The 13776-nt window shown below is 39.1% G+C and overlaps 1 protein-coding gene across 5 annotated transcripts in view; it reads left to right on the top strand.

Moving 5' to 3' along the window:
• LOC141148393 (uncharacterized) overlaps positions 1-13776 on the top strand; it is an 85883-nt gene that overhangs the window by 57605 nt on the left and 14502 nt on the right. For all 5 annotated transcript variants that reach the window (XM_073635854.1, XM_073635857.1, XM_073635853.1 and 2 more), the window contains exons 7-9: positions 3950-3994; positions 6775-7011; positions 10754-10798. In XM_073635854.1, coding sequence (XP_073491955.1) covers positions 3950-3994; positions 6775-7011; positions 10754-10798 — 327 coding nt within the window. The remainder of the gene's footprint in view (positions 1-3949; positions 3995-6774; positions 7012-10753; positions 10799-13776) is intronic.

Raw genomic sequence — 13776 nt, forward strand, 5'->3', positions numbered from 1 at the left:
AGTTTCTATAGTAGTCAAAGTCTGAGTGAGATTAGCAGGAGTGTTATTCACATAAGTGCAAGTGGAATGCATACAAGAGACTGTTGCAGGCAAAGACCTTGGAAGTATTTCAGTAATGGACAATTCTAAGTAATTATATGTGATATTTTGTATGTAGAGACTTACTGTTGTTTTGTTTGTTATATATGTTATAAGTATTATTATTGTGAACACCTTGAAGTGGAACTTTGGTCAGAAAATTAATTCCTGCTGGGTTACTTGAGGCTGACCCCAGGTGTAGCTATGAAACACAGTAAAAAAATAAGTGCCTATACTGTTTAAAATCCACTGTTCCACCCTGCTCTACACAGGCTCAGTTGTGCTCTATTTTTTTGCAATGAAAAGAATCTAGAGGCCAGTCTGCTGACAGCCTGAAATTCTACTGCTGCTCAAAGGTTCTGGGCTTCAGTAAAATGGTAGCATAATAATTAATGTGGAATGTATTTTTCTTGGTAATGAACCTTATTTTACCACATTTTTGTGAGTAGAGTTCCACTTTGAGTAAATGTTCAATCATTATAAACAAATAGTTTTATCATTTTTGAAAAAAAGTGGGGAGGTGTAATGTAATGAGTATGACATTATCGCTAAAGACTGTATGCTATTGATGCTTTATAGGATATGTTATGATATTTGTAATGATTTTGTTTTATAATTCATGTTTTAAGACATAGGAGAGGTAGGCTACTAACTTAGACAGTATAGCAGTGACTGACAGAAGAGACCCATGCTGACTGTTATTGTATAATATTCTGCAGTATAGTATGTGCAGAAATGGACAAAAAGTGAAATGGTTTTGGGTTTAGCAAACTTTGTGGGAAGACTACAAAATTAAAACGAATAAAATTTCTGGACTGACTATATTGACAGTATGACATGACCAGGGTAATAGTGACTGATAGGTGGAGTCAAGATTAAGAAATTATAAGAATTTTACAATTATTGTATGGAAAATAGTATAGGTTGGGAAATGTAAAAGAATAGTCTATATAAAATACTTTGTACTGAAAACATGTACTTCAAGGGATTTATACTGATCATTATTATTAATATTCTACGAGTATTGTATTATCATAAAACTATATAGATACATGTATATTATTTTAGCGGATGTTGTAGAAGTAAAAGGAACACACTAAATTAAGTTATTAAATAAAATGAGAGTGTAGGAGCCATTGCTTTGTAGGTTGCCCTGAAGTGCTTGCCAGAGACCTATTGTATCCTGACACTGACTTTATTTTTATTTTTATTTTTTACAACTATAATTTTGAAGTGTATTTTATATCCAGACAAATATTCGGTGATCGCAGAAGACATGATGCAACTTGTTACAAATGTTAATTACTACAAAGGAAGGATTTCATGCAATAAAGGAGCAACTGAAACATCTGAGACTTGTATCTTTGCAGAACAGGTATGCACTGAACTTGTGTCTTACAGCATCCAAAGCAGATTGTGCTATGATACTGGACCAGCAAATGATGATGAAGAAGGAGATCTCTTCAAAAAAAAAACATCAAGCACTTGGCTAAGCTGAAAAGACCTATGCAGGAAAAGGCAGAGCCTTATGGGACTGAATGCTCCTTGGGACCACATACTTGGCTTTCATTCACTAACTAAAAGGATTGTTCCTCTTCCCTGTTATCCTTGATGTGATGTTGCTGAGTAACTGTTGCCTGTTGCAAGAAGTTTGTGGCAAGAATGATCACAATGCCACTGAGACTGACAACTATGTTTTCCGTGCCACATATGGAGAAGGACTTTGCAGCTACAGAAGAAGATGCAGTGTGTTTTTGATTGGACTGATTTATTTATTTATTTTTTTAATGGACTGATTTATTTATTTATTTTTGGACAATTTATGCGATAAGTGTCGGGTGCATGGGGTCTCTGAAGGGCATGGTGGGTGATCTGTATTGTAATTGCTGTGAGGCTTGTGTAAAGCCTCAACAGGGGGGAAATGTTGTAGAATCTCATATTAGCCAATGTATTTCATATTATATATATTGATTTGCATATATTTTATTGATAATTGTTATTATTATTATTATTATTCATATTATTATATAGTAGTGGTTTTATCAATATTATTATTCAATAAGTAAAGCAACAATTATTAATCTTTAATAATGTATACTGTGTTTTCCAGATTTAGAAAGTCTTCATTTTTAAGTGTTGAACTTTAAATGACCTCTGCTTTATGACAAGTACTTGTACACAGGTGTTCTCGAAAATGTATTAAGATAGTCTACTGGGTGAAAGTTCATTAGGATAGATTCAAGTAATATAGAATTGTCTCAAGTCTGAAATGCATATAAATCAGACAGATAAAGATAAGAAAACAGGTGGTTTAGAAATAATTAAAGTTATGTACAGCACATTAAATTAAGTTTGACAGGGTCAAACAAAGGTCTGCTTGTGCCCTCATTAAAACTGTTAAAATACATACATATAATGAAACATATAACACATCTGGTGGGGTTACTGAAAGTACATTTTCCCAAATGTCATAAATCTGTAATTCTTGAACTTAGTTAAATCTTATCAAGATCAGAAGAGTTTGATAACACAGCTGGGTGCCAGACTGTCTCTACACAGGTGTTTTTAATTGGACAAAACCAATTATAAATCACTTTAATGAACATATAGGAATTTTGGGAATAATTAAGTTTATCTGGTTATAGAACAGGTGTCAGATGTATGGTTAATTACATTGACGCAGATCTTAGCGACCAATCATATGTAAGAGAGATGGTTGAGATAAGACTTGTAAAAGGGTATATAAATGCAAGCTCTACAATTGTTAGACAGACAAGTCAGATAGGAGCTCATAAGGCTGAACTCTGTGTATGCTGCCCTATTGCACGGGTCATAGAGGTCAGAACCAATGGGCAAGTATCTGTCCTAACTTGTCTCCTCATATGAGTCAGAGAAGACTTCTTAACTTGTTCCAGAATGTGGTCTCAGGTGAATTTCCCTCAGGAACTTGGTCGAGCTGGAACTCAGAACTCTGTGAGGGGACCAGACCACCGGCCAATTGGCTGGTCCCTATCAGGTGACAGGTTCCCAAGAATTGGCAGTAAAGACCCATTCTGGTTCAAGGTGAGAACAATTCACAATTGTTTCAATTTGGTTAGAGGATAAGAATATTTATATCTAATATGCTTGCATTGTAAGAAACTGTATAAATTAGACCTGTATCTTGTAATACTTTGAACATAAACCTGTATGTTACCAGCTGTTAATAAACCTGCATTGTTGAAGTTCTGCCTGGTTCGATACTTTACATTCTACTTCAGCCTGAGAGACTGTTTACCCCAGAAGGCTTATGTACCGGCTATAGTATGTATATTCCATACCTGAGGGGTCCCCATGGAAGCTGGAAATCACTGTAGTAGGCTCTGCTACTTCAGTGATTCTCCACCTGCTTCCAGGTCGCATGCCAAGCAGCTGCACTGCTACTTACTAAACGTGGGAGGTCAGCCGCTTGGCACGGGTGAAATTCAGGGAACACCGTGCATTTCTCATAAAATACAAAGTGTTCTCTGATTGGATCACGATGTTACTGATCCGCCTCTCTACCTCATCCATTCAGAGAATGCCTTGCATTCATGGAGAAAATGGGAAGTGTTCTCTAAATGGCTCCCAAGCCAAGAGAGCAACCACCTATAGTCTCCATGCAGCAGGGCAGCTGCTTTGGCATAGGACCCAGAAGCTTGTGGAGATCATTGTAGTAGTGGTGCCTGCTACAATGATTTCCAGCTTCCAAGGGAATCCCACAGGTACAGCATATACATACAGTACTAACATCTGTCCAAACTGGATGAGTGTAATTATGTAAAAATTGCCATACCTAAACTTCAGCTTAAACTGTGCTGCAAATACTGACAAATTACATTTATTTCTGCAGTGGGTAAGAAAAAAACAACCGTGAAAATGCCGGGTGCTGCTGCAGGTAATAGAAATTTGGTGAATAATAAATATAATTAGAATTAATATTGATATTATTAGTATTTTAAAATGTATGTCAAGCTAAAAACTTATTTTTTTTTTTTTTGCTTTAGAGTGGGGAAAAATTAGAACCTTTGATGCAGGAACCTGATATGCAGGGATCTGTTAGAGAGATTTCCCTTGACTTTCTGTCTTGCTGACAACAGTTTCACCAGACAGGAAGTGGGGAAAATCTGCAACAGAGACACGTATAGGAAAGTAAAATCTGACAGGGGTTCTAGCCTTCCACTACACTACTAAAGAAAAGCATTTTTTCCTGTTTGTGTTGCTGTTGGGGAGTTTACCTCACTTCCAGTCTCGCTAATCATTGCCAGTAGGAAAGGAAGCAAAAGTATCTCTCTAATGGTAAAAAATGAAAGGCTTCTAACACTTCATTACGCTATTCGTAACTAAGAAAATTTTCCTCTGTACTCTGTTTAATATTGTAACTATCTGATACAATACTAGTATTAAATTAATCAATTAATAAAAAAGTGACAATATTTTTTTTCTGCATGTCAGATTATCGTAACATAATGTCTCTAAAGAAATGTAAAAACAATTAGGCATAACATTAGTCATAGAGTTATATTTAGGTTAAATGACACATACTAATGCTGTTAATGTGACCTGGACACCTAGGCTTCAATTACTTAAATAAAGCAATCATATCTACACCCAAAAAATGTAATGTTGTAGCTTGGCAATCCTTAAATGTGTTGGCTACATTATGGAAGAGCACTAGAGCCACCCCTGGACAGCGGCATTGTCAACCACTAGAGAGGGTATTGTTAGACACACTAGCAAATTCATATGGACATGATTTGGAAATTAAAGCTGAAGTTGGGTTTCGGTAGCATTATGCCCCGTACACACGGTCGGATTTTCCGATGGAAAATGTCCGATCGGATCGTGTTGTCGGAAATTCCGACTGTGTGTAGGCTCCATCGGACATTTTCCATCGGATTTTCCGACACACAAAGTTTAAGAGCAGGATATAAAATTTTCCGACAACAAAATCCGTTGTCGGAAATTCCGATCGTGTGTACACAAATCCGACGGACAAAGTGCCACGCATGCTCAGAATAAATAAAGGGATGAAAGCTATTGGCCACTGCCCCGCTTATAGTCCCGACGTACGTGTTTTACGTCACCGCGTTCAGAATGATCGGATTTTCCGACAACTTTGTGTGACCGTGTGTATGCAAGACAAATTTGAGCCAACATCCGTCGGAAAAAATCCTAGGATTTTGTTGTTGGAATGTCCGAACAAAGTCCGACCGTGTGTACGGGGCATTAGAGTGTAAGCTCCTTTGGGGTAGATATTGATGTGAGAGGTTCCATCTCATAATGAGAAAACTGTGCAAAGTCCAGTTTGTTGGACTGTGACAGACCTAGCCGGGAGAGAGACTTTTGGAGGGGAATGAATGCTAGCCTCATGCCCAAAACACTTTGAAGCCTATAGGAGTCCAATTGTTTTTTGAAGGCCAATTTGCAAGCAAAAATGGCAATAGGCAGCTGGGTATTGCCATGTGGAACATGTACCAATGCAAATAAATAAATAAAAGTATCATTCAGCAGGAAGGAGGTCTTTTAATTAGACTTAGAGGGCAAATTACTTTAAATAATGTACTCGGGAGATACCTTAATCCTGTACAAGAAGTGGTGCACCTGTACAATGTACTACAGCAAAAGTGACATTTAGAAAGCAAGAACAGCTAACTATCTTTCCCATCTGGCTTCATTGTGTTTGTAAACAAAGAGTTCAGGAGATTCCAGGTAATGTCATTGACCACGTATGGTTATGGCTATATATGGTAAACGTTGTCAGCCAGCATGCAAAACAAATGGTGTGGGGTCCCCTCAAAGACAATGCTGGACCCTTATCCAAGCATCCAGTCTGAATTGACTTGAAGGAGGGAGGGGCAGAGAGTATGCCTCCTCTTCCCTCCTGAACCATACCAGGACAAATGCCCTTAACATTAGGAAGGTACTTGGTCAGAAGATCCCTGACAAGCCACAATGTCTCTATGCTGTTGGGGACCAGGGCCTCATCCCCACAATGCTGGCTCAGTGGTTCTGAGGATCTGTTGGGGAAGGACTTATCAGAACCTAGAGCCACCATTTAAATTTGGGATTTAGATCCCAGATATCTGCCCTATACATGAATGAGTAAGGGATACATAGTACCAAGGGTTACTTATTCATGTAAAAAAGATACGTAGTAAATAAACACATGCACACTATAGATAAAATCCTTGAAGAAATAAAAAGTTACACAATGTCCAAAAAATTATCTCTGACAATATCCAAAAAACAATCCTCTCCTGCCGAATCTCCATTACAGCTGACAGCTCCTCGGTCGACTGTTGAATGTAAACAAACTGGCCAGGGTGCTGAGTAATGCCATTGACTAAATATTGACCTGACCATATATGGTCAATTATGTCAGCCAGGATGTCCACCTACTAGCTTGTGATCAATGTTAAAACAAGCTGGCACATGGGAAGTCTACCATTTAGTGGAGGTAGTTATACCCCACTAGATTAATGATTTCTGGATGCAGCAACTCTAAAAAATTCAGTTTGCTCACTCAACAAACCTTGAACAGCTAGGCTCATCCCTAGTTTGAACTTCAGCATGTTCCAATATAACATACAAATTGTTGCGATTCAACTCGTGTTAATGAACAGAAAGAAAAATCTCTTTATCATACTATAGAAATTGCTTCCTATATTGTTTCAGTATGTAAAGCTCTTAGGATCCCAGAACCAAAGACAGCTACGCCACCTGGAAAGAAAATAATGGGCGTGAAGCTAACAGCAGGAACAAATCTTGGTGTCTGGCCAAGTTCTAAACCCATAAAGAAGAAAACAATCAAAGTACAAGCCAGTGGTGCCATTCCAGGAACTTCACAAAACACTGGACAGACCTCAACCAAAATAAGAGCACCCAAACGAAAACTAGACCAACCAAAACAAGGTAATGTAGCATTTGTCAGCATTGCTTATTTACTAGTGCTGGACTGGGACTAAACATTAGTCTGGTAGAGTTTCCACTTTTTGATTAGAGATATTTGATGTTATTAATGTCAGACTGTAGTTGAACCTTCCAGTGACACCAAAGCTGGTCCTACTGGCTATACAGTACATGGTGATGATCAGAGACCACAGCACACTAAATTGCTGATCTCCTATCTGTTGTACTACGCCAAGAAAGAAATTTTGTGCAAATGGTCCTCCTCTTCTTCTCCTGATATGTCGTCCTTGGAGTTCTTGATCAATGCTGCTTTACTGATGTATAAGCTGACTTGCCTTAATCGTGACTGCCCTTGGAAGTGCGACAAGGTCTGGCTTCCCTGGACGTAAAAACAAAAATAATCTCCTGCGCTTCAAGGAGGCCCATAATAGCAGTATAAATGGCCTCAAAGTGTTCGGAATAGAGGCCATATCCAATTATTTGGATAGCGGAAAAAAAGTACCAGATTTTATGTACTAGAGAAACGTTTTGGATATTTACTTTGGGGGCTTTAGCTCCGCAAGGCTTGAACGAAGAGATCAAATTGCACAATGTGGTATAACGCCTTTTGACTGTTAGAAGCCTCCACCATATGTGCCTTTGCAATTTCTTATCTATTTTTCGTTGGTCAACTTGTTTAGATGTATGGGCCTTTCCTATTCTGTGCTATGGTTATCATCCATTAAGGTTTGGCCCAAACATCGAGCCTGGACATACCCATGGCATTACAACCTGTCGCCGTGGTGATAGAAGGGCACTTCGAGACTATTTATCAAGTACTTTTAGCCCCTATACCATAATTTGGATATGATTTTTTAGGTACAGCCATTGGGTCGAGTTAGGTGTTCTGATAGCAAGGTTACTATTAAGTTTGTAGTTTTATAAATCTTTTTGTAGTAATAATATGTTTTGAATCAACGTGATTTTGTTTTATAAAATTGTTTAGATTGTAACAGACGAATGGGCTTGTTCTATAGAGTGGAACAGTGTGATTATGCATTCAAGGGTATTTGGCTATAACATCAACCATTACAGCTATGCTCAATATACAGAAGGAAGCCTTACTTTTGCTCCTTTATGCATAAATTATCCTAGTTCCATGATCTGTATGTACAGTGGGTTGCAATGGTTTGTCCTTTTAAGTATGTATTACTGTGTCTGTGTACGTAAATACATACACGTTTATATGTTTTTAATGATCCATTGTTTTTAATTAACCGTGAGCTTCCAACTGTCATTATAGAAATGGGGTGGTTCACTATGGCCAAGATGAAACTATTTAAATAATTTAATTTATTTTACCTGAATCTAATCAAATTTTCATTCTAACCAGTGTCTTTTATGTAGTCGGCCATTGACTTTACCCACTGTGCAACTTGCGGGTTCTTTGTATATGTCTGCGTGCTAATTAGGCCCATCTGGTGATTAACAGATATTGGTATAGTGGTATCGATACACCTGTCCCATATGTAATATCTGATTAGGCCACTAGAGGGTGAGGCATCAGGCTCTTAGGGTCTTAGCTGTGTGCGCATGCGCGGTTGTGCGCGCACACTTCTCTATTTAATATAGCGGAAATCACTCCGGGTGGTTATTACGTTATGAATGGCCGGATGTGGTGGATGGAACGCACACACATCCGCACTTCCTGGCTGCGCCTCTTGCATACACGACATTAGCTGTATGTGTGCACAAGAGCGGGCAGCGCCGTGGTTTACTGGAAGTTGTGGGTGTAACGCAAATAGACGTAGACATAACGGCCTTGTGATCCATCCATTGCCTGTGTCGGACGCCCTAAGGATGAATTACACAAGACATCCACCACCCATTTTTATCCCTCTTAATATCCCTCCAGAGAGGAAACACCAGGATCATGAGGCCGACACATTTACTCTATTGGTTACTGTGTGTGATGGGGGGTGGGGGTGGATGGAACCTTACCAACCGCCATCTACAACTTATGGTAGATTCTAATGGGAACCTATGCACACATATATATATAAAAACATTAGATGGGGGTCTATGTACTTTGTACCCACCCCCACCATACTAAAAGCTAAGGCTGTAGTTACATAGACTCACTGGGCGGAGCTGGCCCATGCAGACGGGTGTGTCCTAATTGGGTGGGTGTCGTTTGGTGCATGTGCGCCTGGACATATATATAATCACCTGCAAGGGACAAGTCGTCCGTGTAGGCTCTAAAGAAGGGTACGCCCTTGAAACACGTCAGCCGTTTAGGAGATCGTTTGAACCCCGTAACATCTGGTCCGGGCTGCTGGTGGTCAGAGACGCTGTTTTATCATTTGATAAGCCTGAATTGCCTATTTGTTTGTGAGTATAAACATTGTTTTTATGCTTATAATTAAAAACTTGCCATTGGTAATGCACAAGGTCGGTGCGCCCTCCTTCTTTCTTTTCTTCCCTGGACGTCTCAGTAGGCGGCTGTGATTTGAGAGGCCTGGTTTCCTATCTGGGTGGAGGCTACATGGTATTATGAACCTTCTCCCCTTTCCTGTTCTTTTTGCCACTGAATCCCTCACCCCCCTATCCCCTACCCTCACTTCCGATTGTGTCATGTGATATTTTTGATACAGTGATTCACCTACCCTCTGGGGAATGTGCACCTGCCTTATATTGCTGATTATTAGATTACATTTCCAACCCTGCTGTGACTTGTTGGACTTTGTATTGTTTTGCACTACTGACAATCTAATACTCTGCTAAGCCAAAATATTATTTTTGCATTGTAATGTACTGCTTTTATATTTCTAATAAATCAATGCTGCTTTAAAAAGAAAAATAGCCTGGTATATACTACATACCAGTCTAGATACAGTACATTACCATAACCAAACATTCCTAGACTGAAAAAAATGGAGAGAGTACAACCCAGTAGTGAGACAAGGTCCTTTAGAACCTAAGGTACAAAGGCCGAAGTTTGGCCCCCATGAGATGTGAAGTATCCTAGCATCATAGGTTGCCAGATCCTGCCAGTTTTGTGTCCACCTCCTGCTTAAGAGCCCAAGTTGAGTGTTTTTGTGTTTTTTTTTGCCTACCCCTTGTCCCTGCCCTGCTTACACCACCACATTAATATTTAAAGCCCAAAAGGGGAAGTTCCACTTTAAGTCCTCATCCCCCCTTCCTCTACCATATTTGGCATATCATTTTTTTTTTTGAGGGGGAGGGGGGGTACCCTCTCCCACTTCTGCTCAGATAGCCTTGGTGATCTGAGCAGGAGTTCTCTTTCCCCCTTCCCTCCATGCAGTCTTCTAGGACACATCACAGGGCCCAGAAGACTGCAGGACTATTCTCAAAGCATAGTGTGGCTCATGCATGCACAGTAGGCAGCCGGCTGTAAAGCCAAAAGCAGCACAGTTAGGATGCCAGTACTGGAAACCCAAAGGCTAGTGAAGAACTAGCCCAAGCAGGGATGGCGCTGGATCCCTGGACAGGTAAGTGTCCTTTTATTAAAAGTTAGCAGCTACAGGATTTGTAGCTGATGACTTTTATTTTATTTTTTTTCCATTGTGGAGAACCGCTTTAAATGAAACCTTTAATATTTGGTGCATAGTTTGCTGTTTTAGAGAATATTTATATCTCTAGTTATATGCGTTATGTCAATGTCACAGCAGAATTTATGTGGCAAGTGTCCTGTAGGTATAATATTATAGGTTAAAAATATTAACTGTTGAACTTTTCTTACCAGCTACTCCAAGCATCAAGAAAATCAGAATCAACATACCTAAGCCAGGTAAGAAAAGGTTTGAGGTGAAGGTATAGGGGGGGAGGTGCTGCGCTAACCAGAAGAAAGCTGTAAATCTCTGTCTGTGGTCAATTAATAAAATGACATAAAATCGCATAATAAATCGCATAAATAAGTGTTGACACTAAAAAACATTCAAGTCTTAATAATCAGCATCATGTGTATGTGAAAAAAAAAAAGTGCATAAAAAATCCTTTTCAATTGGTATATACTATATGACAAAAAAATCGCATGTTAAATCGCATAAATATGTGTTGACACTAAAAACATATAAATCTAGATAATCATGTGTTGGTGCACAAAAGGACATAAACACTACTTCATGTGAATAATTCTAAATAAAAATACATAGAATAAATCAGAAATAACCATCAAAAACATATCCTTATAAATGGTGCAAAACGTACAAAGTGCCAGTGCTTAAAGGTGATCTAGATATCGCAAATAAAACACATCAATCCAACGCAATATGGATAATAAATAATATAAATAAATGTCCCAATAATAGTGATATAAAATATATTGTGCTGGCCTGCGAAACAAATGACCAATGACATGCCAGTAAGTGCAGCAAACTTAAAGTGCCAGTGTAAAAGTAATTGAAGGTGCAAAAGCAAGTTCTGGTGTATTCAACAAAACAACAGTGGGGTGTCTGGGATGCAATTCACTCAGTGTCCTCTTTGTGCATAAAACACTAATGTAAGCAGTGGCCCCTTACCTAGCGGTGCTAGGTCAACCGCATGAATTGTAGCTAAAACGCCAGGTCCTGAGCCTCAATCGCGTCCCTATATCCACGCTTGCCGGTGTTGGGTTATCCTAATGGCAGCTGATTACAAGTGGCTATGGTCCTATCAGGGGTCCTGGACCAGCGCAGATCCACGTGACTTCTTCCCCTGAAGAAGTCACGTGATCGGTGATGACACGCGTAGGGACGGAATAGGCTGTTTCACATTGCTAGACACAGAACGAGTTCGCTGCTCGTAGGAGAGAGGTTTGCTCTGCATTGTTTTTATGTGAGTACATCTACTTAAAGATTTTTAATAAAGCATTACCTGGTTAATACATACTTCACTATCAAGTACCTTTGTCCTGCATATTCCTGTACATACATACCTGAGATGTGGAGGCTGAGCTAGGATCCGCACTGGTCCAGGACCCCTGATAGGACCATAGCCACTTGTAATCAGCTGCCATTAGGATAACCCAACACCGGCAAGCGTGGATATAGGGACGCGATTGAGGCTCAGGACCTGGCGTTTTAGCTACAATTCATGCGGTTGACCTAGCACCGCTAGGTAAGGGGCCACTGCTTACATTAGTGTTTTATGCACGAAGAGGACACTGAGTGAATTGCATCCCAGACACCCCACTGTTGTTTTGTTGAATACACCAGAACTTGCTTTTGCACCTTCAATGACTTTTACACTGGCGCTTTAAGTTTGCTGCACTTACTGGCATGTCATTGGTCATTTGTTTCACAGGCCAGCACAATATATTTTATATCACTATTATTGGGACATTTATTTATATTATTTATTATCCTTATTGCGTTGGATTGATGTGTTTTATTTGCGATATCTAGATCACCTTTAAGCACTGGCACTTTGTATGTTTTGCACCATTTAGAAGGATATGTTTTTGATGGTTATTTCTGATTTATTCTATGTATTTTTATTTAGAATTATTCACATGAAGTAGTGTTTATGTCCCTTTGTGCACCAACATATAATTATCTAGATTTATATGTTTTTAGTGTCAACACATATTTATGCGATTTAACATGCAATTTTTTTGTCATTTAGTATATACCAATTGAAAAGGATTTTTTATGCACTTTTTTTTTTTCACATACACATGATGCTGATTATTAAGACTTGAATGTTTTTTAGTGTCAACACTTATTTATGCGATTTATTATGCGATTTTATGTCATTTTATTAATTGACCACGGACAGAGATTTACAGCTTTCTTCTGGTTAGCGCAGCACCTCCCCCCCTATACCTCAGTTTGATTTTGGGCTTATGTCTGACCCTTGCTTCGGTGCATGCAGCTGTCCAGTCGCATACGTGCGTTTTTACTATTTTTCTGAGTTCTTGTTTTCTTTTCTTTTTCCAATTGGGTAGCGCAGGAATATTCTTATTACATTTGAGGTGAAGGTAGTTTTTTACTAAAAGCTTGTCTGTTATATGAGCCTTCCAGAGCTCCAAATGAAGTCTTTGCTATTTCAGTAAATCCTAATTTTGTTCAATGAAAATTAAAGGAAAATGTTTGAAGTCCTCCGCTCTAAGCAATGTCCCGATATTCAAACTATGGCCAATGGGCCACATATTGCCTACTATGAGATTTTATCTGGTCAGCAGCATTAAGGTCGGTGGAGTATCCTCAGATTGAGGAATCAGATCAGTTGGTCTCTGCTTCTCCCCCAAACATCCATCTACAGTCTTTAGTGCAGGACTGTGATGGGAACCCCGGGGTGGGCCTTGATGTAAGGAGGGAACTGTGATGGGAACCCTGATATAAGGGGGGACTCTGAAGAGTAAGAGGGCTCTGATGTGATGTAGGCTTCTGATGTGAAGAGGGGCTCTGATGTAAAAGGGAGACTTTTGAAGTCATGGGTGGTTTGATGTAACGTTATTAGTTATTTCTGAAGTTATTTCTTGGAGTGTGATTATTTATTTATTCATCTCAATTTTTATTCATTCATTTAAAAAAAAAAACAGTTTTGTTTTTTTTTCAGCTCACAAATATTTGTAAAATATACAATGTGGCCCTGGCTTAGTCGAATGAAACCTTTTTGGAAGGGTCTTTACATCACTGAGCAAAGTTAAAGTGGTTGTAATCCCCCCCCCCCCCAAAAAAAAACTGCAATACAAAGGCATAATGAGCTAGTATGGATAGCATACTAGCTCATTATTAAATACTCACCTTAGATGGAAGCCCCACAGCAGTCCCAGTACACAGTTCT

Source organism: Aquarana catesbeiana, linkage group LG06, assembly GCF_042186555.1.
Source record: "Aquarana catesbeiana isolate 2022-GZ linkage group LG06, ASM4218655v1, whole genome shotgun sequence".
Classification (NCBI taxonomy): Eukaryota; Metazoa; Chordata; class Amphibia; order Anura; family Ranidae; genus Aquarana; species Aquarana catesbeiana.